Consider the following 23237-nt stretch of genomic DNA (forward strand, 5'->3'; position numbering starts at 1 on the left):
TTAGGTCAAGTCGTGACTGACGCTGGGGTTGCGGCGCTCATCTTGCGTTATTGGCCGAGGGAGCCGCCGTACAGCTTCCAGGTCATGTGGCCAGCATGACAAAGCCGCTTCTGGCGAACCAGAGCAGCACACGGAAATGCCGTTTACCTTCCCGCTGTAGCGGTACCTGTATATCTGCTTGCACTTTGACGTGCTTTCGAACTGCTAGGTTGGCAGGAGCTGGGACCGAGCAACGGGAGCTCACCCCGTCATGGGGATTCGAACCGCCGACCTTCTGATCGGCAAGCCCTAGGCTCTGTGGTTTAACCCACAGTGTCACCCGCGTCCCTATTGCAGAATTAGATATGTGTTTAAGCCCCATTGCTTTCAATTGAACTTAAGGCTGCAGTCCCAAGTCTACTTACATCCTAGGAAGTCATTTGGAATTCTGTGGCACAGTAAACATTTCAAGGGGTCAGCATCACTGTGCACTAGATTGTAGCTATGGTACAATCTATGGCCCCAGCTGCTATGTCTTAGTCTTTAGTTGTTTATGAATGCATTTTTTTAAAAAAATTGATTATTTATTTATTGCATTTTTATCCCACAACAACCCTGTGAGTTAGGTAATGCTGTTTCCGCAGAAGCATTATAGTATTGCTTTTGAATCAGACAGAGCCTGTCTTCCCTAGTAACTGGAAGAAAAATCAGGAATGAACAATGCAGTCCTATGCATGTCTACTCAGAATTAAATCCAATTGCTTTAAATGCGGCTTACTCCCAGGTAAATGTGCAGAGGATTCAGTCTGCACTGTGTGAGCCTATGCATGCCTACTCAGAAGTAAGCCCCATTGATTTCAGTGGGATTTACTCATAGGTAAGTGTGTATTGGAGCTAAGGCTCCAATACTTTGGCCACCCTCATGAGAAGAGAAGACTCCCTGGAAAAGACCCTGATGTTGGGAAAGATGGAGGGCATAAGGATGATGTTAGGAAAGATGGAGGGCACAAGGAGAAGGGGACGACAGAGGACTAGATGGTTGGACAGTGTTCAACAGCCACCAACATGAGTCAAACCAAACATGAGTCTAACCAAAGGACAAAGCCTGTGGAACACCCTCCCATCAGAGGTCAGAGAGATAAACAACTACCTGACATTTAGAAAATACCTAAAGAAAATACCTGTTTAGGGAAGTTTTAAATCTGTGATATTTGATGTATTTTAATGTTTGTTGGGAGCTGCCCAGAGTGGCAGGGGAAGCGGGGTATAAATAAATTATTATTATTATTATTATTATTATTATTATTATTATTATTATTATTATGCGGGAGGCAGTGGATGTGCCTGGCGTGCTCTGGTCCATGGGGTCACGAAAAGTCGGACACGACTAAACAACAAGAAGCGTGTATAAGATTAGGCTGCCATGAGTCTCTGTTATGCAGGATTGCAGCCTTGGAACTAAGGGATGGCAACTTTAAAAATTAAATGTTGCAGCAACCATAACTCCCCCCCCCCATGTCAGCAACTGAACACCGTAAACGAGATTAGATTTTATTCTTGTTCATTTAATGACGAAAATGCTGATTTTGTTATAGGTCTTTGATTAGAACTCCCCCCCCCAAAATAGTGTTAATAAAAGCAAACTGTGGCATGTAAGCGTGGGCTTTTTTTCTTTTCGGGAAACTCCTTAATAAGTTTCACTGGAGTTTTATTTGAAGAAAGAAGTTTCTCTGGTCTGCAAGATGCCCCTCTTTTCCGGGAGTTGTAATTTTGTTTTGTTTTCGTCCCGGCTGGTACCACCCACCTTCCGCCTGTGCCCCTCCCCCACCTTTTCAAATTATCTTGTTGAGTGGGTGGGGGAGGGAGGCGAGTGCAGAGCCTTCCTTTAAGGGCGGACTGGCCGGGATGGATGAGCAGAGCGGAGGAGCAGACCCTGGGAGCGGAGATCTGACGTCAGCGCAGAGGTAGTTTCCCTCCCGAGCTGTCAGACCGTGTGGCAGGTTAGGTATTAAAGGCACATTGAGCAGCGCCGAGACCCCTCCTCTTGAGCGGCCGCCGCGCGCGCACACAAAGAGAAGTGCCCATCGCTGCGTCCGGCAAGGATCCACCACCAGCTGCGTAAACTCTCCCTTCTTGCCAAGGCGTGGATTGAAACACCGCCGGGAGCGGAGCCAGGAGGTTGAAAGGGGCGGGTGGGAGACGCTACGAGGAAGAAAATGAAACCGACCAGGAAAAGTAAGTCTGGGAAGTTGCTCAGGGTGCATATGCCCCCCCTTTCTTTTTGCTCGGCAAAACTTTTTCTTCTTTTTTTTTTGCAAAAGCGTTTGGGGCGTCTGAAGACTGGAGTGGAAGCACTTGTAAGGGGGCTCGGGGGGTTGGTTTTTTTTCTTTTGCAAAACCGCCGTCTGTTTTCTCAAAGGCAAACCGCAGGCAGGACGGAGAGGGGGGCGGCGGCGGTGGTGGTGGAGGAGGAAAGTTTTCGTGGGCGAACAGAGAATGGAGCGCCCTCGTGGAGAACCGGGTGGTTTGTGTGTGCGTGTCCGTGTGCACGGAGACTATCCGATCCGATCGGTGTTTGCAAAAACTCTTCAACTTTGCAAAAAGAAAAAAAGTGTCCAGAGGGGAGTGGGTGGGAGAGAAGAGGGACAAAAAAGCACCACGAGGAAAGAGGAGCGGGTGAGGGGGAGAGAACGAGACATGCCTCCCAGGCACTCAGCTATGCAAAAGCGAGCGAGAGGCGAGGGAGTCGGGGAAGAGGATCTTTTGTTCGGTAACATTCAGTGCAACATTGCGAGAGAGCTCCAACTTCTTTCCTGCCTTTTCTCTCTGAATGGAGGTCCTTCTGTTGCCCCCCCCCCGGTCCGGCTTTCTTTAAAGGAATCAAACACAAACCTTTTTTTAAAAAAAAGGTTTCGAAGGTTTCTCCTCCCTGCTTTTACTTTTACATGCTCCTGTTCCCTCTTGATCCCAAAATGGCAACTTTCCCAATTTTCTCTTTTGCAAACTCCTCCCCACATCTGCCTCCCCCCCCCACAAAGAAACAAACCCATGGCGATTTTGGACTCTGCAAATTTAGGTTTCTATTAAAAAACAAAACAAAAACAAAACCTGATTTCAAGTGCTTGTAAAATGACAGCTTTTGGGGGGAGGGGGGTGGATTTGTTTGGAGCAAAGCCGGGGTAACGCGTGCTATGGGGGGGGGCGGCGAGTTCCTGTTTCTTTTGGAACAAAGAGAACTCTGTCTAGGCATCTGTCACTCAGTGAAAGAGACACAAGAGAAACTTTTTGCGAGAGCATTTCTCGTCTTCCGATTGCTTTCAGCCCTTGGGTGCTGGGGACCCCTCTTTTTTCGGGGGGTGGGGAGGAGAGGAGGTCTCTGCTTTTTTCGACCTTGTCTCTTGGTCACCCCCATGGAAGGGATTCGGAGGAGGCGGTTTTGGGGGTGAGAGCGGCGATGCATCTGGCAGAAAACATGGAGTCCAGGCTTGTTTTGTGTGAAGTGGGATGGAAGGGATTTAAAGAAAGAGGTTGGCGGGGGGTGGGGGTGGGGGTTGAAGCGAGGTTAGCTTCGCTCTCCCACGTTACTTTCCCCTTTGAAACTCCAGACCTGAGTTCATTATTAAACCAGCGCCGGTGGGAGTAATCCGCGAGGTATTTTCTCGTGTGTGTGTGTATTTTTTAATTGCTGCTTTACTAAGTAGCAAACTTCTGACACGTGATTTGTCTCGCTTGAATTCAAACGGAAGAAAATGAAATGTTTGATCTGCCTTTTCTCCTCCCTCCCCCTTTTCCGCCCCGGTTCGGATCTATTTCCAATTGCATTCTCTTTGTGTAGGAATGGACACGGCCCAGGAGGCAGCTTGTTGCTATTTTAACTTCCTTTTGCTTGCATTTTGAGGTTTGGGGTGGGTGGGTGTTTTGATAAAGTTGGCGATACGCGGGGCAAGCGTAGCCGACAAAAAAAAAAACACCAAAGCAAACCCAAAACAATCCGTGCTTTTAGTATGACTCTCCTCCGACCTTCCTGAATTGTTTGCATTTAATTTTTTATTATTATTATTTCGCTCTGGGCTGGATTGTGTTGTTCCCATGTGCAGCTGGCGGTGTGGGCAGTTCAGGGCCAGGAGGAAACGGCAGCAGAAAAAAAAGCTGCTCCTCCTCCTCCATCCCTGATGAGTTGCAGACTTGAAACAGGAGAGAGAGAGAGAGAGAGAGACACCCTCACGTAGCCAGGAGCTCCCCCTGAGCCCTTCTGCACTCGGCGTTGCCTGGAGGAATAGGAGGACGAGAATTCATTTGCTTTTGCAAGTTTTTTTTAAAAAAGGCACAAAGTCTTGCCCTTTTCTCTTCCTCGCGGGTGGGGGGGACGACGTGTAGAGGAGAGCCGAATGCGCGCTTGCATTTCAATGCACTTGAATTTGCCTGGCGTTTTTCTGCGTGTGCGCGCTTGCTGGGGGTGGATACGGACGTGTCGATCTCCGAGTGCCTTCTTCCAAACAAACTCGACCGCATGTCTGGAAAAGGGCATTGAGCTAACCTTAAGCAACTTGGAAGTCTTGAGGACCGCTTGGCCCACCAGTTTTATATATAGGTTACCCCCGCCCCTTTTTTGGAGAATGTAGGAAAAAAGGTATCTACATGTAAAGGGCTTTGGAGAGAAGAAACATTTAACAGTTGTAAGGCTGCAGCCCCCTGGGAGCACTGCCCATTGAATTCAGACTTTCTTAATAGTGGGCACTTGCTTTTTCAGTCTGATCCCCCTGCAAAGTAAAATGCATCTTAATTTCCTAACATTTTGCACAATACACTTTTAACATTGATTGGACTTGTCTCAAAAACATATTGATGAATGAATTTTAGATTTTATTTACTTTATTTTATTTTTTTAAAAAACAATCATTCTGGTGTGGGTTGGGGGATCGAGGTCCAAAATAATTTTTTTCATTTGGAAGGGGAAGCCAAAAAAATACCTCTTTGTCAGAACAGGGCAAAATTATTAGAAGTGTCAGGAGTTTCACAGTAAAGAAAGGAGCCATATTAGGAAAAAATAGTTCTGGGTTTTCTAATGAAAACACTGTGTCATTAATGTTCTTTACAAGAACTCTATAGTTCTGTGATTCTGACACCAGCAGTCTCCTATACAGCTTATGGCACAGCTTCAGAACTTATTTTAAAATATTGTAGCTCTGTAGAGTATGTAGAACACAACTCTGTAGAGTTGAATGCAAAGCACTGCTCTGAATTTGCCCATAGTGCAGAGTATGGATGAGGAACCAGTGACCCTCCAATGGTTGTGGTTTGATTACCGCTCCCATCACCTCAGGCTGCTTAGTCACAGAATTATAGAATTGTAGAGTTGGAAGGGACCCCAAGGGTCATCTAGTCCAACCTTCTGCAATGCAAGAATCTCCGCTAAAGCATCAATGACAGATGGCCATCTAACCTCTGCTTAAAAACCTCTGAGGAAGGAGAGTCCACAACCTCCCGAGGGAGACCATTCCACTGTCTGTATTGTTTAGTCAGAATCTCCTTTTTTGGAGCTTGAGTAGTCAGTGGTCAGGAGTGTCAGAGTTGGAAGGAACCAAGCATCCTTTGGAGCAGGCATCTCAACTCAGCCCTCCAGATGTTTTGGGACTACAATTCCCATCATCCCTGACCACTGATCCTGTTGGCTAGGGATGATGGGAGTTGTAGTCCCAAAACATCTGGAGGGCAGAGTTTGGGGATGCCTGCTTTGGAGAGTCAAATGTTTCCCATCCCTGCTGTTAAGGTTGGCCCTTTGCACAGTTGACCATCTTCTGCCTCAGTTACCCATGTGCAAAAGGGCAGCTTCACTTCTCCTTTTGCATGCTACACAGTTGTGAAAAGGAAGATGAGCAAGATGCAATTAGTAAAGGACTTTCCATCTTGTTAGGTACACCTGCAGTGACTGTTGAACACAACCTGCCTTCTTGCAGCTCTTTCACACCTGTGTAATTCCACCTGTGACCCATTATGTCTTGCATTGTCTCCCACATCCCAGGCTTGAACCAAGACAGATCTGCCAGCAGTTCCACCATGTCGGATAGTGACTTTGGAGAGGATGATGGGAGCATATCTCAGGATCCGTTGCAGCCCGGCAAGAGAAAACGAAGGGGCAACCTTCCTAAGGAGTCTGTGAAGATTCTCCGGGAGTGGCTCTACGAGCACAGGTTCAATGCATATCCATCTGAGCAAGAGAAACTCAGCCTTTCTGGGCAAACAAGCCTCTCTGTTCTTCAGGTATGAACTTCTGTATAATCCTTTCCTAGCAGGTTGCCCAGTTATGATATCTGCATACAGAGGGTTGCCAGGTGCAAAAGAGGAGATGGCTTTGGTACCTTTAATAGTACTGCAGAGGAAGGGATTTTGGCAGGTGTAGGTTGTCCTGAAAGCTGAAATTCCTTCTGCTCAATTGCTGTTAAAGGTTACTGGAGCCTTCATCTCTTGTGCCAATGTATAAGAAGTTGCAGATTTTTTTTAAATTTAAAAAACCTGTTAGCAAAAATAAATCCCAAAAGTAAAAACCGGCTTTTATTAGGCTCAACTAAAATGTCACAAAGTAATTAGCAAGCTTTCCTGTTCCTTGGAGCTCTTCTTCAGGCCGATTAGATTTCTTCACCCCACAACACAAAAGGAAGGAGAAGCTGGGCATGATGGGAAAAAGTCTCAGGGTCTTAATCTCCAGCCACTAGGTAAAGGTACCCCTGACCGTTAGGTCCAGTCGCGGACGACTCTGGGGTTGCAGCGCTCATCTAGCTCTATAGGCCGAGGGAGCCGGCGTTTGGCCTCTCTTGACTCTTCCCCCCCCCCCAGTGCACAAAAATTAACCTCCAGCATTGTTAATGTAAAGACTATCTTGTTTTTCTTTACTTCTGTTCTCTGCCTTCCAAGGGACATGCACATTCTGCTTAGTGATGGGAGCAGATGCAGGTAATTGTTACTTTTCATACCTTCAAGGTGGGGGGGGGGCCATGATCATTCTGTGTGTCCCTATAGCTGCATCTTGGAGCCTGTTTTATTCCCTGCATGTTAACTAACTAAGTCTGAAGAATGCCTCATGTACTTCATCTTAAGGTTGTTGGATAATGCAGACTTTGAAGATTTTCCATCATTCATCTGCCCTCTTCCTCCCTCTTTGTTTTGTCTAATATCCACCCTGAAGAAGAATTCTGAGGAGATCGAAAGCTTGCTTTCCTTTCCTTTGACATTTTGGTTGATTTTAATAAGGTTATCAGTTGCATTGTGCAGCTAATGTTCAGCTCCACCTTTTGCTCTGAATTTGAGTTAGATGTTCTTAATGATGTTCTTAATAAATGTAACGGGAATCGTAACTTCTCACCCCCTTTTACAAAGAAGCAAGTTGGGTGTCCCTTTTCACCTGTGTTAAAGATCAGTAATTTTAAACCTGCTTTCACAAATTAGCTGAATTAAATTAGTACATAAACAGATACACTAAATGATTTTGCACCAAAGAAGTCTGAAGGACTGGGCAGATCTGCAATATGTTATGAATTTAAGAATGCCTTATGGGCCAAGATTTATAGCCATTTCTTTCTATTGGGTTGATTTTGTTTGGTGTGCAATCTGAAGCACATTTTATAAATATACATGCAAGTGAATCCACTGAAATAAGTAGTGCTTAACTTGCAAGTAGAATTGTGGTGTCAAAATACCCTAGGTTGATTTGCAATCCTATGCTATTGTAGTAATGTCACTACTAGAACTAATTCCAGTCTTTTGCATGTATTGGGTAGAATCATAGAGTTGGGAGAATGTCTTGTAGGCCATCTGGTAACCTAAACCGTTAGACCTAGTCCTGCCCTCTGGGGCAGTGGACAACAAAATCTGCCCTTTTCTATGGACTGGTCTCTCCAGGTAGCTTATTAAAAGTGGTAACCATGCATAGTTGAGTGTATATTTTAACATACCAAGAAAGATCTCCTTAACAACACAAAATTAAGTTACATTCTGCAACAGCAGATAATTTGTATGGGAAAGTGAGACAATAAACTATTTAGTGATTGTCAATCTGGAATAAATTATCACTGGGGGTATTAGGGTGTGCATGACTCTTAAAAATGATGGCTAATCTTTTGTGGGGGGGGGCTATAAAGTTTGGCTCGCTGTAAACCATCATTTAAAAAACAATGGTTTAAAATGAACATGTGTGTTTCTTCTTGGGGGATGAAGACTACAAATCAGAGATTGACTTGTTGCTACATGCAAGGTACCGTAGCCCTTGTGGCTTGTTTGTCTCCTCACAAACTACTGTGGTAAGTCAACAACCCACCTTGGCTTACCACTGTGGCTTGTTAAGACACGAAATAAATGCAAGTGGTGGCTCTCATGTAACAGTTTGTTTCCTCTCTGGCATGTTGAAGAATAGTGTGAAGCATTGTCTTGTGAGCAGTGTGCCCAGTCACGTAAATCCATAGTTTATTTCATGCTAAGCTATGGTTTAACATGACATGTTAATGGGGCCTATGTGGTTCTAGTCGGGATTCCAGAAGACCTCCATTCTTGGATGGTCCATCCCTGGTCTTCTACTGGATTAGTAGGGCAGAAGGCACTGAGAGTTGAAGAATTGGGCTGCAATCTGTCAGTATTGATGGAATCAAAGCATTTAAAATTTATCCATTTCATGCTTGCCTTATAAGTGTACAGATTTTCTAAGGACCCCAGTGTACTGCACAGAGATTTGAGTGGGGATCTCTTTGACTAGCAGATCCTTGTAATGTCTCAAGGAATGTCGGACAGCTAGGCCTTTGGGAACCTATATTAATACTGTTGTTATTACTGTTGTTTATCTACTGCTTTCATTTCAAAAAGAAATACCAAGCTGGTTCACAAACAAAAACCAGCAGCAAAATAACAAAACCAATGATAAAAATTAGAGGTTTAAGCGAAGCCTGTAGTATAATCCTTAGTGACTTCCCTAGGGTGAAGTAGTATTAATAGAAGGGAAAGATTTCTCCATTAAGTGTCTGGGCTTTGCTTTTCCCTTCCTCATCCTTCAACTCCACTTTAAGGCATTTCTTGGCAAGTGTGTGTGCCCTGAGGGGGAGTGAAAAGCAGGATATGAGCCTAAATTAACAGTTGACTTGGTTTTGGGAACAAAATACCCAACTGCCCCAAAGGTGTTCCCATCTCTTTCCTCCTCACAAATGCTTTTTGTCTGTGGTTGTACTGGGGGGGGGGGAAGGAAGCATAATTTAGAAATTGAGAGAGAAAACGCTAAACAAATCTAACCCGGTCCTTAACAGTTTTAGCTGAACTGTGTTCTGTGCCACCCACTCAACACCTGATGTGAATTTAGCCATTTACTATTTGCATGGAATCAAGTACAGCTGAGGGGTTCCTTTCTGTGTGCACTTGGTTGTGGACTCAACTTTTGGCAAGGCGTGCTTATCCTTGAATGGTTGTGAAACGCACCTAGCTTCCCTATCTCAAGTCCTTTCTAAGCATTTGAAGGAGAGGCCAGGGTTTTCGGAAATAACTAAACATAAGATATTCTCTGGGTCAGTCTAGCGTCAGGAGGGTAACGAGACTTCTGCTTCACCTGGCAAAGAGATGCAGGAGCTAGTAAAGGAATAGAGGTGAGGCCAAGAGTGAGGTTTTCCCTACCCTGATTTATCCTTGGCTACAGAGTTTGTTTTTGGAAAACATCAAAGAGCAGGCATCAGATTTCTACTTGTGCCCTGCAGAGACTTTTAGAAACATTGTCTATGCCAATGTTAGGTGCTCGTCGCCAGGTGCCTGGATAATTTTTATTTTCTGGGTCTGCTTTGGGAGTAAGGATCTTGCCCTAATATTGAAATCCCGTTGGCCTGTTCCATGGTGTGAAACCAGGGCTTGCTGTGCTTGACAAGTACCTTGAAAACAATGGGTGGAATTCAGTGTTGCATTAGTGGATCAATTCTGTCTGATCTCCCATCCTCATACACTGTTCTGGGGGTTCTGCTGACTCTCTCTGAGCCAGCTTTAGGGGGGCACTGGGGATGGAGAGGGGGAAAGCCCTTGCATAGGACTTCAGTTGACAGGGTTCAGTGTTAAGCTGGTTTAGGACCCCCAGAATTGTTCATAGAAAGAGCTTCTCATGCAACCTGGTTTAATATACCATAGGAACACTTGGTGTGTGTGTGTGTGTGTGTGTGTGTGTGTGTGTGTGTGTGTGTGTGTGTGTGTGTGTGTTGGTTGGGGAATCAATTTAAAATATTGTTAGATGGCTTCCTCCACCATATATGAGGGCAGTAGGCTAGCTTAGATGGTGCAGGGCTGATTTTTTAAAGAATGGATAGGTTTGATCTTCTTGCAGTCCATGGGACTCTCAAGAGTCTCCTTGTCAGCATGGGCCATAATTCAAGAGCATCAATTCTTCTGCGATCAGCCTTCTTTATGGTCCAGCTCTCACTTCCCCTGGAAAGCTTAGCAGTGCTCAAATACATGTTTGATTGGTTGTTTCTAACAGGTTGGTATAGTAGCGAACAACCTTATGGTTCAGCAAAGAAACCAAACCAAAATTCAGACTGCTAGGGCAATGCCACGTTAGTTCCCTTCATGTGAAGGGGGTATGTTGTGATTGTGGGGAAGAAGGGCCTGCTCACATGTAGGCTACTTCCCAGTAAACAACCTTGCTGGTGCCTGGATATCTGTAGGTGGGACCAGGAGCAAGTAAACCATGAAGAGTGTGGTGGCCTTTATCCGTTCTGCTATGTTTTGCAAAACCTTTCTTTATGTGGTTTGCTTCCCCACAAATTGCATTTGTTTACAATTTGAATACAAAAATGAGAGGAAGAAAAAGGATGAAAGGGGGGCTGTTGGTGGTTTCTTTAAGAGCCTCTGGCATGAGTTCCAGCCTTTTGGGTTTCGTTTTTGATTTCCCGCTCAGGACAGAGGTCCTAAGTCACTGGGAAGACAGGGGAGAGGCTGTCCCAGCTGGACTCTCTTAAAGGAGCTCATAACAGCCCAAGTCTTCCTATTTATAAGCAAATACCTCCAGGTGTCATGATTTAAATGAATCTTACAGGAAACCCACTTTCAGGGCTATAGCCCTGACCTGGGGCTTCCCCCTCTTGCCCTTCCAGCTTAGAGCAGGTGGCCTTAACCCCAGTTGTGTACATGTTGTGTCCTTTGGTACTGGCAACAGAGTATGAAACAAGTCCTCAGGCTTGTTGCCATTCACACAAACTCTGCTTGAGCTCTCAAAAATGAAGCGGGCATGCCACCTTTGTCCATGCGGACAAGAAATTATTCATTGTCCTCACTTTAGGAATTGCAGTCTTAGCCAGCTGCTCTGCCTATCCGGAATGCACACTTGATTTCTGAATCTAAAAATTCTCCAGCTACAACACTTGCATTTGCTAAACAAGCAAATGTAAAGTCAGCTAAACTAGCTGAGCCAGTGCTGCATGGATCCAGACAGCCCGAATAGAAATCTAATATGATAGATAGAATTCTGTTTGGGCTGTCTGGATCCGTAGAGCTCAGCTAGTTTTGCTGGTGGACCCCACTGACAAGATTGCATGGGGGTAAGCCTCCCAAACTAGCTTGTCGCCAAGCAAGTATCACTCTGGGTTTGGGAGGTCTGCATGGTGCCACCCAGATTTGTTCCGGGGGTGACCAGTTGCTTATGTCATTAGAGCTGGCGTAATTTGTTGTGTGTGTCGGGGGTGGGGTGGGGAGAATAAACAAGCATGGCTTTGGATGTAATACAGTATAAGGACATGTAAACCTAAGGAGTGTTGTGGCTGATCCAAAATATTCAGGTTGTTTGATCGATGCTGCATTGTTTTGTGAAAAGGACAAAAGTGCTTTTTAGAACTGACTATTCATGATCAGTGCATTTTGGCCTCTCTCTGTAGCAGAGAACTGTCCCCACATAACTGGGGTCACTTGGGTGCCTGACTCACTGAACAGCTAGTAGCATTCCTTGCAGAGTTCTGAGCTTCCTTTGATAGTTCCCATCTCTCTCTACTGACCAAGCTTGGAGCTCCTAGCTGGGATCTGACTGCACAAGAATGCTTAGTCTGTTCTGCTTGGCTTGCTGTGAGCACAAATATTCCGATAACAAGTTGCAGCTCTTGCTTGTATGCAGAGAAAGTGTTGGCTTGCTGAAGACCATCCAGATATCCAAGGTCACCTTTTGTATTTCTAAAAGCAACATAAACTGCACCTTCTTCTGGTACAGTGTACTTGTGCACAGATGTAGCTGAACATAAAAGTGGCTGTGAAATTTCTGCATGCAAATGTTTACTGGGACTTAATGATTGGTTTGCTTGTTCTATGCAGTTAGAATTTGTGTGCAGCAGTGCCTCAGTTTCTCTCTACATACGGGGCATAAAAGGTGTGCAGCTCATTTAACCTGGAATCTTCTAATCAGTAACCGGAAGGACCCCTTTTCTCCTTGCTTAAGGATCTTTTACATTTGTTCTTCTAGCAGTGAGTCTATGGTAGAATTGATAGCTGGGTAATTTCCATGGTGTTAAGCAGCAAGCAGCAAGAATAGTGTCAAGACCAGGCACCCCCAAACTGCGGCCCTCCAGATGTTTTGGCCTTCAACTCCCATGATCCCTAGCTAACAGGACCAGTGGTCAGGGATGATGGGAATTGTAGTCCAAAACATCTGGAGGGCCGAAGTTTGGGGATGCCTGGTCAAGACTTTCAGAGTCTCTCTTCTACCCATGATGGCTATGCTCTGCCTCTGAAAACCAGATACGGAAAATCGCAGGAGGAGAGAGTGCTGTTGTCCTGCTTGCAGGTCTCCCCCGTTTGGCCACTGTGAGAAGAGGATGTTGGATGAGATAGACATTTAGACTGATCTAGCAGGGGCTTCTTCTGTTCTTGACCTCTGAGGTGTTGTACAACATTGGGGGGGAGACCCTATCTTTCTTCTGTCATGGAGAGTTCTCACGCTTATTCAGGCATAGAAGAAGGGCAGAAGGCTCTTCCCAGGGCAAGACAGGGGAGGTCCACATTGTGAATATGCCTGCAGATGTGTTCAACCTAGAAGTGTTCTAAATGTAAACTCTGATGAGCTGCCAGCTTCTGTTTTTAAGTCTTGTAAGCCATGTGCAAGGAAACCCCCCAACTTCTTGCTCCACATGTATGGGAAAATTGTGTATACATATGAAAGGCAACCACCTTGAGGCTTTGGAAACAGGGTGATTGTTTTCTTGAGGCGGGGGGTAAACTAAAGGTAAAGGGACCCCTGACCATTAGGTCCAGTCGTGACCGACTCTGGGGTTGCGGCGCTCATCTCATGTAATTGGCTGAGGGAGCTGGCGTACAGCTTCCAGGTCATGTGGCCAGCATGACTAAGCTGCTTCTGGAAAACCAGAGCAGCATGCGGAAACGCTGTTTACCCTCCCACTTTAGCGGTACCTATTTATCTACTTGCACTTTGACGTGCTTTTGAACTGCTAGGTTGGCAGGAGCTGGGACCGAGCAACGGGAGCTCACCCCATTGCAGGGATTCGAACCGCCGACCTTCTGATCGGCAAGCCCTAGGCTCTGTGGTTTAACCCACGGGGGGTAGGGGGGATTAAAAACAGAGGAATTACTGAATTTGTGTTAACACGTATCCCCAGGGAAAATATTTTACAGAGCTGTTGATTTGCAAAAGATACATCAGTCTACTTGATTTATTTTCCTGTAATTGTTCTCTTTGAAGCACCCTTTCATTTTGGTTTGGCTTTCAAGAAGGAAAAATTGCTCTTCACCCTTGTGTGTGGTGTGAAACAAATTGCACAGACAGCAGCTGTGCTTCCCAAGGTCTTGTAACCAGCTCCTCATTGTGTTGCACTAAGATTCCTAGCTGGCTTCTTTGGCAAGGCATCCAGAACTTTGCTAGTTTGCCAAATGGAAACGTGGTTGTCCCTCTCTTCCAAAGAGTGGAGTTGCACATGTTTGTACTGTGCAATCCGACCTGGTGCCCTCCAGCTGGTTTGAGACTGCAACGCTCATCAGCATGGTCATGCTAGTTGGGGCTGATGGGATTTGTAGTCCAAAACAACTGGAGAGTACCAGGCTGGCAAAGGCGGCTCTAATATCCTAATTTGGTGCTCTACATCTGTAACTAAGCACCGTGCTATTGTGCAGTGCGGCTGCTTTGAGAGCAGTTGCATAAAGCTGTTGTAGGTAGGGGACGGAAGAAGGCTAATAATAATGATAGGCCTCAGGACCTGAGAGGTCTACAGCAGGCGTCGGCAACCTTTTCAGCCTGTGGGCCGGAGGATTCCCACAGACAATCGGACATGGGCCGCACAGGTGCAGAAGCGATTTCTGGTGCCGCACTGCCCATGTCCGGAACACCGGAAATGGCTTCTGCGCATGCCTGCGGCTGCGCAGAAGCGGATTTCTGGTGCTGCCTGCTCATTTCCAAAATGTCCGCAGCGCCAGAAATCGCTTCTGCAGCTGCGTAGACGTGATTTGCGTCGCCGCTCGGCGAGTCCCCGAGCAGGTGGCTCGGTTCACTGGTGGCCCGTGGGCCGGATAAATGGCCACCATGGCCGTATCTGGCCCATGGGCCAGAGGTTGCCGATGCCTGGTCTACAGAATGGTCCAGAATTGCACAATACATTTCTGCTGGAGTGAAGTGGGAAATAGGATGGATAAACGTTGTTATTCCTTTAAATGGTGAGTTCATTGTTTGCTATAATTGAGCTTGGGTAGGTAAAGGACCCCTGGATGGTAAAGTCCAGTCCATAATGGCTTTAAATGAAACCTTAGCTTTATCATGTTTCCCCTTTTTAAAGACACCGTCTTATAACTTTTTTTTCTCAAAAAAACACAGGGTGGGTGGCTTACTTTCGGTGGGATGTCTTATTTTTTTAAATTACCGGTATGGTTTTTACGGCTCAGGGCGCTGCTGGGCTCTCGAGTGCTCGGCGCTGCAGCAGCCACTGGGTGGCGGGGCGGCAGGCGTCTTTGGCTGGGCCAGGCGGAGGCTGCTGGCTCAGGTGCTCTGCCCGCCACTGCAGGGCACTCTAAGCTCCTTGGCCGGGCCAGGCAAGGAAGAAGCAATGAGCCCAGTGGTGGCGGCAAGCACGGAAGTGGCAGGGACGGTGGACGAGAAGGCAGAGCGCGGGGATGCAGCCAGCAAGGCGGGAGCGCGATCAGCTGTTAAGCGGAGCTCTTGGAGCGCCGCTTCACGGCTGATCACGCTCCTGCAGTGCTGGCCGCATGGAGTGACTCTGTGAGTGGAGGTGCCTGTGGGGGTTGGTTTCCGTGGCGCGGAAGTATGGCTTATTTTGGGGGTGTGTCTTGTATTTCTCAAATGCTTAAAAACCCTGCCATGGCTTACTTTATGACTACGTATTAAAAAAGGGGAAACAGGGTATTACAAGTATGTTTTCTCCTTCTGTGATCCCCGTAGAAAACTCATTAAATATTAAAAGATGAGGTGCATGCGGCAAGAAGAGTGGAGAGAAAAAGGGAGAGAGGTTGGGCAGTGCTAGACGGAGTACAGTGGGTGAATTGTAAAAAGGAATTTAATATCCAGTTTACTTTATTGAAACATTTCTACACAGTCTCTCACATCAGTCTTGAGGAGGCAAGGGTTGAAATAAAGGGATGAAAGCAGCTGGTAACCCAGTGCAGAATTTTAAAAAAAGTATAAGAACCTGCCAGGGCCAGACTGATCTCCACTTCCTAGTGGTCTTCCGTGGAAAGAGGTGTGGCGACTGACCCAACAGCCAGGGATGGGAAAAATTTTTCAGTTGGAGGCCACGTTCCCTCTCTGGCTGCAGGCCAGTGGAAGGGGCCAGTGTGCGTTCCTAGCAGGTTCTGCAGTCCAAGATCAGCTGGCAGTGAGATCTGTTGGTTTCTGTCTTGTATTTATTTATGGTGAGCATCTTATTGCACCCAGGTACTAAGAAGTCATGGCAGGTATGAAGACAATAAGCTCTTCTTGTGTGCCCTTCCTGGTGGTCCTGTTGTTGTTGCTATTATTATTGTAAGTCCTCTAACCTACGTAACCTCTGCAAAATGTTTCCATGTCTCAAATTATGAATATTTACGACTCGACCAACCAGCTTGGAAACTTCAGTTTTCATTTCATGGAGAGTTGGTGTTCTGCCCAGTAAGTACCAGCCTTCACTTCTGGAAAGTTTTGGACTTGCTTTAAAATTAAGTGAACTTGCTCGGATACCTTGCAATGTGTCTTAGCAGAGGTCCAATCAAATACCCAATAATTTTCCAGTTTTTCTTGCCCCCTTGTGTTTAACCCGATGCGATTCTGTAGTGTGAAAGGAATGTAGACTGCACTGCTGAGAAGTTTTTGAAATAAGTTGCCAATTACTTTGCACCAACTTGGATGACTTTGAAAAGGGAATTAGACAAAGTTTAAGGCTATCAGCAGCCGCTAACCATTGTGGAAACAGGATGCCAGACTAGATGGGACATTGGCCTGATCCAGCAGGCTGTTCTTTCTATGCCAACCTAGGCAACTTGTTGTCTTTTGTGTTTAAGTTTCACAGAAAACAATTGCACTTATTTTAGTGAGGGATCACTTCCTCTGTTTCCTGGGGATTATCTTTTGCTGGATCAAGGTTCTTGTCTATGGAAGAGTATCCACTCTTGATTACCATGTACATATAACGCACATGTGCATGTATGTGATTGGATTTCACTGGTTATACGCCTAATCAAACTCTACATTTTTTTGAAAAAGGATGGGGGGGGGGAACAGCCATTGCTGTTTCTTTGCAGCCCCTGGTGTCAGTTTTGCCCCATGCATGCTCTGATGTAAGGGAGCCAATCCCAAGCTCCTGTGACACGTGGCTGAGGGATCGGCCTTTGGGTCCAGCAGATCTGCTTCTCTGCAGGCAGAGTGGGAGGTTCGCCCCCAAAGGCCTCTTAGCTGCAGTGGCAAGCTCTGCCACCAGTGTGCCTCTGCAGATGGTGCTCTGTTAGTAGGGGCAAAAATGGGTGTGTTGGGGGAGCCTTTGGATCCACAGGACCCAACAACTTCCCACTCCCCTGACCTGGAGCTGGCATGGTTCTCCACCCCCAATGCCTTTGAAACCAATGTCTTGGACATTTTCTGTCTTGACTTGGGTTTAGGAAGAGGAAGTTCCTTCTCCCTCAATCCCCCCCCTTCAAAACCTCTGTCAGGTTTTGTGCTGGATCTTAGACTTGTTACAAAGTGTAGACCAGACGTTCTCAGTCTGGTGCCCTCCAGATGGCTTGGACTACAGTTCCCATCAGCCTACAGCTGGAGGGCACTAGGTTGGGAAAGGCCGCTGTGGGCTCTTGTCTTCATATCCAGTCCCTTCTCTTCCTCCTTCCCTGCCTCTCGGTTTCGCAGAACCAGGGCCTGTTGCTCTTTCGGTTTTTACCTTTGACATCCAGCTCGGAGAAGAGTTCTGGGAAACTGGAAAGTTTGCATACCAGTTTGTTATGTTTTTGTTGGTTGAAATAAAGGTATTGTCGTGTTAATACTTTTTGGTCTTAACCTCAACTCCTCATACTTCTGAGTATAAGAGACAGGAAATGCTCTGGTACAAATAATTCAGTAGCTCTGCCTTTGGGTACTGTATTCATGAAAATAAAAATGGTTGCTGAATTATAACTGAGTGGAACTTGAGAGAGGTGCACATTTATCTATATTGGCTTTTTTATTTTTAAGCCCTAGATTGCCCCGTATAAAGGAAACATCCTACATACTTTCTATTCACTCCTGGACAGATCTGGCAGGAGAAAAGGCATGTCAGGAATCTTGGAATAGGCATGTCAGGAATCGGGAATCTTGGAATCTGTGTTTTATCCTACACTGGCTGGGCAGATCCCAGCTTGTAGCACTGTGAAACAAATTCAGGTGGCAAGAGAATACAGTAGCTGTCTTCTCCTGGCCTCTCAAAGTCACAATAGGTGGCAAGGATAGGATGCTGGAGGCAGAGGATGAGCTATAGCGCCCCCCCTTTAAAAAACCTGTGGGAAGTGCAGTAACGTTTGATTTTGCAGCCATGATGCTGTTAAACCTATTTCCTATGAAAAAAGGGCTACATGTAACTCAGAGGCAGAACACCTAGTTTGCATGGAGAAGGTCCCAGGTTCAATCTCAGGGGGTTTGTGAGAATAAAAGGAGAAAGGAAGGAGCGACAAATGCTTTAAAAAAATAATAATTTTCATTATAACCATTTCCAAAATCACATTCAGATATACATTTCCACAGTTAATGTTTTTATTTTAATAAAACATTCAACAACTTCCTTTCTTCCCTTTCCCTGATTGCTTTAATTTCCCCACCATTCCTGCATATTCTTATAAATCCATTTAGATGACTCCCCCCTATTCTTCCTTTATTATATATTATACTGTTGAATTTATCTTAATGCAGCTAGCATTTTCACTTGTTCAAAATTATTTTTGAAGTACTCCACAAAGTTTTTCCACTCTTTTACATACTTGGTCTTCTTGCTCTCTTACTTGTTAGACCTGCTAACTCCGCATATTCTATTATTTTTAATTGCCAACTCTCCTTTTTAGAGACCTCACTCACCCACCATTTTTGGGCTAACAAGATCCTAGCTGCTGTAGTAGCATATATACGGTAAATAATTCCCCCCCCGACTCCTGGGTACTTCTATCTGTACAATTCCCAAAAGGAATGCCTCTGGTTTTGGGGAAAATGTTTTTTAAATCATTTTTTAAATCTCATTATATATCATTTCCCAGTACAGTACTCTTTTAACTATTTTGCATGCTCTTGGAGAAATGGCTGTCTTGTTCTTCTTGCCAGTGGCCCATCTAGCCCACAGTGGCCAACCGGCTGCCTCTGGGAAGCCAGCAAGCAAGGCCAACAGCACTTGCCCTAGTTGTGATTCCTAGCACTTGCCCTATTGCTTCCAACAGTGGAAGTAGAACATTGCTGTTCCGGCTGGTAGTCATGGACAACCTTATCATTCATGAAAAGAATACAATTGGCTATTGAAGCCTCTACATTTCTCTCGCTTACTCACTCACCTCTTCTTAGAAAAATATGCCCCTCAACTTCCAGTGTAGCAAATGCTTTCCTTTTCCTTTTGCACCTTCTCTTTCCCATGTTACAGGTGGGCAGCCTCAACTCTGCTCTTCCCAGAGGGTCTTAAATCTAGCACCATAGCTGCTGCGCACCCCCCCCCCCAAAGCCCTTGTTCTTTAGCATCTAACCGAGCCCTGTGCATTTCTCCCTTAGATCTGCAATTGGTTCATCAACGCCAGGCGCAGGCTTCTCCCTGACATGCTGCTCAAGGACGGCAAGGATCCCAACCAGTTCACCATTTCTCGCCGCGGCGCCAAAACCACTGATGTGACGCTGACCCGTGCAGCCGCCGCCACAGGGTCCGGACTCATGGTGCCCCCTGCCTCCTCCGCCTCCTCCAAGGTGCTCTCCATGTCGGTCTGCTCGCCCATGACCTGCCACCCTGCCCGGCCGCTGGCTGGCAGCTTGACTGTGGTGACAAGTGAGCAAGAGTGCCCTCGCCCCGCCTTGCAACGGGTCGAGCCCGAGCCTCACCCCAAGCAGCCGCAGCTGAGCGCGACGGGCAGCACTCTGGCTCTCCTGACCAGGGCAGATGCCGCCAGTCCCACCAGCGGACTCTTCAACACGCCGCCGCCAACTCCGCCCGAGCTCTTTGGGGAGGACTTCAGCAGTTTCCAGTTGCTGGTGGAAGTGGCCCTGCAAAGGGCAGCTGAGCTTGACTCACAGAAGCTGAGCGGGCAGCTGCCTCCGTCACTGCAGAGAGAGACCACTGCTCCAGCCTTCTCCAGAAAAACCAAGTAACTTTCTATAGCCACCGGTTCCTTTTGGAGGCTTTGGGGGTTCTCTTCCTTCTCCCGAGTTTTTCTGTTGGCCTCTGCACTGAGGGTCCTCCCTGCCAGATGTTAACGCTGTGATATGGCTACCCCTCAACCAGGAGCAAAACAAGCCGAGGCGGCTTTGACCGTTTTGACTCAACCAGGAGCTGCCAGCTCACCTCGGCTTCTAGAACAAAACACTGTCTCCGCCGCAAAGCAGGAGGACAACACATCCTTTGGCTAGCATTTCACTTTTTCTGGACCCTGCCAGCATCCTTTCCTCCTGTTGAAGCCACGTGGAGGACACTGTCTGACTAGGGGGGTGCCTGAACCACGCACAACCTGCTCTTGAAAGGACTGAGAGGCCTTAACGTGCTCTGAGATGTTACTGTGACTTTGTGTTTTATTTTTTTGCTGTGGGGTATCCTTGTGCAGAGGTCCTTCTCTTCTCCCACTTTTCTTTGAAGCCTGCTGACATGGAAGAGAACAGGAAAAGGGTCCAGTATGTAATGGAGGAGAGATAACAAAAAAAATACAAAAAAAATACCAAGTACCTTAAAAATACGAATTATGGCGGGGAGGCGAAAAGAGTGATTTTACCTCTGCCCAGAGAATCCTAGTGTGTGTCCTTTTTGGGGGGGGGTGGGTGGACAAGAGTTGTTTCTGTAGCATATCTTCTTTGACATACTCTCGGTCTGGTGTGCATGAGTGGCTGGCCCCTGCATGTTGCCTACCGGGAGTCCCTGGCATGAGCAGATTTAACTGGAAATGTTAATGTTTGTGGCATTCCTCTCTCTTTCCACTGGGAGGTGGAGAGGGGGAACAATCAATGACCACCCTTCGAATACTGGTGCCAGTTAAAAAAAATATGGTGCTGTTGAGCAATTTTATTACTTTTAGGGGCTGGCTTCTCGTGACTTCATCCATTCCTCTGCCTATACACGCCTCCCTGTGTTTCCCCCCATGTCATGTTTGGAGATGCACAGATGCGATCAAAGTGTAACGGGGCATTTCAGAGGTGGGGAAGAGGGCTAGTATCCGGAACAAGACTCTTTGACTGTGAAGTTGCTTTAAACAACCCTTTCTTCTTTGTTTTTCATTTTGAATTTTGTTGGTCGTGGACTGTAACTCGGGAAATCTAAGGTGTCTTTGTGGATGTGCTGACAAAACTACCTATAAAGGGGGTGGGGACACACCAACCTCCTGACTTTGTTTTGAATCCTTGCTCTCATCATGCTGAATGTAGTTTCTCTTTTGCTGATGGAGCACAGGGGCCCTCTTGTGGCCAGGAAGGGAGGTTGAGCAGAGTAGGGTCTTCCATAGTGAATTACAACCTCTCCTGCAGACTACGAGCTGTGTGTGACCTTGAAATTGCCTCCCTACACGATTTTGATGTGTCCCCATGTATTTGGCAACCTTGGCAGAAATTTAGACCCACCTGATAGTAGCTGATCCCCCTCGAGCAGTGTTTTCCAGACTTGGGTCTCTAGCTGTTTTTGAACTACAACTCCCATTATCCCTGACCTGATCCAGCTAGCTAGAGATTATGGGAGTTGTACCCCAAAACAGCTAAAGACCTAAGTTTGGGAAACCCTGCCCTAGAGAGAGGGTGTGTGTGCTGGGGAGAGGAAGCCTGTGGCCCCACCAGGTGTTGCTGGAGTTCCAACTCCCATCATCCCTGACCAGTAGCTGGGGGGCATGCTGTTTCAGATGGGGGGGGAGTTGGGAGCCCCAGCAGCATATTCAGGGCCATATATTCTTCATTTGTGGTCTATGCCCCAGGGGGGAGCTGGGGGTTTGCAAGATTTAACTGCTAAGACATGCATACATTTTTCATTGGACCCCCCCCCCCCCCCGCGGTTTGGCCTGAGACCAGGAACCTGCAAAACACAGAGTGCCCTGGGTGATATGAACATCCACCTTTTTTGTTTTAATAGTGCTGTTTCACTGTAAATGTAAGTTAAATAGTGATCTATTATATACACCTATATATCTTGAAAAACACTAATTTTTAGAAGGTGTTAGCCTAATTATTAAGTTGCATGAATAGTAAAAGCTAAAAAGCCCAGCAGGATGCAACTTTTCACATTTTTGTTCTTGAACTAGGTGTGCAAACCTGGTGTCGACAAATGACAAGGACAGCAGTGAGTGCATTGGAGAACTGGAACTAATAGGGTGGGAATTGTTAATGGGTTAATGGAACATTGCTGAGTGCCTCTCCCCCCCCCCTTTGCAAATTACGGATTTAGGGCTAAGATTGGTACAGCCTGTAATTGCTGCTACACAAATAATCACCTGCTTTCCTTTTGTTGGTACTTTTTGATCTTTCGGTGATCCTATATCAATCAGCAGGGTGTAGTTTAACTCTGTCTAGAGAGCTGCCTTTTTGACGTATTGATCCAGAAATTTGAAAAAGATTGCCAAATTGTGCTGCTTTCTGTTTGGAAAAGCCTAAAGAGCTGCCTTGTAACATACTTGGTTTTTGTTTGTTTGTTTGCTTAATTCTAAAATCTTGTGGATTAATTTGACTATTTGCATTGAACCTCTGGAAGAGGTGGCTCCTTCCATCTCCTCCTCAAGCTTGATTCCTATCTTGTTTCCTGGATTGTGGAAGCAAAACCTGACCTTGCTTTTTATGGGTTTTCAAGGATTGGGTATCCCTTCAAAGTGTCACTGAAATTTGCGAGATGCTTTTAAGCAGCACCAGCCCAAGTCCAACTGAAGATACTTAGTCATGTTCACACTCTTAATTAAAAATGATGTTTGAGTAGTTTCCCCTCCTCTAGCCCCAATTAGGCCCCCTTGACTTGGGCTGGATTGGCAGCTGTTTGATTAGAATTGTGCCTCCATTAAATGAAGCAGTTTGAACCTTCTTTCCTGGCACTGCAGGAAACCTAAGCAGATCTGAAATTGCTGCACAGGGTAACAAGAGCAACGTTTCAGTTCCTACAATGCACTGACTGTTCTTGCTGTATCTTATTTGTGCAAACGTTATGGAGACCTTGTTTTTGATGGGATGGGAAGTTAAAAGAGGACGAAAAAATAAAGAGAAAATATTCTTTTGTCTGATGTTTATGAAGCAAAAACTACTGTAAATAACTGTTTTGGATTTTTTTAATCAATAAAGTTTTTTTAAAAACACACCACACCTAGTATGTATGTTCTCTGTGCGTAAGGACTCTGGCCTTCCCCTCTGGCTCTTTGCATCCAGTGTTGTGTAAATGTATGTACAGGTGCATACAGTGAATGAATGCCCTTACCCTATGGAGAGGGTCATAAAAGCAGACAGCAGAATTCTGTAATGTAGAAGCTTGATTGGTGAAAGAGTTTGGCACATACAGAACACAACTTAGCCATTTCTTCTGAGTGGCAGGTGTGCTAGCATATTGAAAAGGGGAGCTCTCACTGACAGAATCAGAGCAGCAATCCTTGATATTTCTAAAGTAGGCCACATATAGTTG

General features: G+C 46.1%; 1 protein-coding gene across 2 annotated transcripts; it reads left to right on the top strand.

The window, feature by feature from the left end:
* The first annotated feature begins 1846 nt into the window (after window positions 1–1846).
* TGIF2 (TGFB induced factor homeobox 2) lies at window positions 1847–23218 on the top strand. 2 transcript variants are annotated; one of them, XM_035124328.2, is made up of 3 exons: window positions 1847–2214; window positions 6002–6240; window positions 19175–23218. In XM_035124328.2, the coding sequence occupies exons 1-3, from the start codon at window positions 2196–2198 to the stop codon at window positions 19760–19762; spliced, it is 846 nt and encodes a 281-aa protein (XP_034980219.1). In that variant the 5' UTR covers window positions 1847–2195; the 3' UTR covers window positions 19763–23218. The 2 variants fall into 2 exon arrangements, with proteins under 2 accessions (XP_034980219.1, XP_034980218.2); XM_035124327.2 differs by having other exon boundaries at window positions 1847–1943.
* Window positions 23219–23237: the final 19 nt, after the last annotated feature.

The sequence above is a fragment of the Zootoca vivipara genome, chromosome 7 (genome assembly GCF_963506605.1).
Source record: "Zootoca vivipara chromosome 7, rZooViv1.1, whole genome shotgun sequence".
Taxonomy (NCBI): domain Eukaryota; kingdom Metazoa; phylum Chordata; class Lepidosauria; order Squamata; family Lacertidae; genus Zootoca; species Zootoca vivipara.

What these genes read in the sequence shown, in the direction of transcription:
- TGIF2 (XM_035124328.2), top strand. An exon ending in CAAGCCTCTCTGTTCTTCAG is followed by an intron (nt 6,241 to 19,174) that starts GTATGAACTTCT and finishes TTTCTCCCTTAG; the next exon opens with ATCTGCAATTGGTTCATCAA.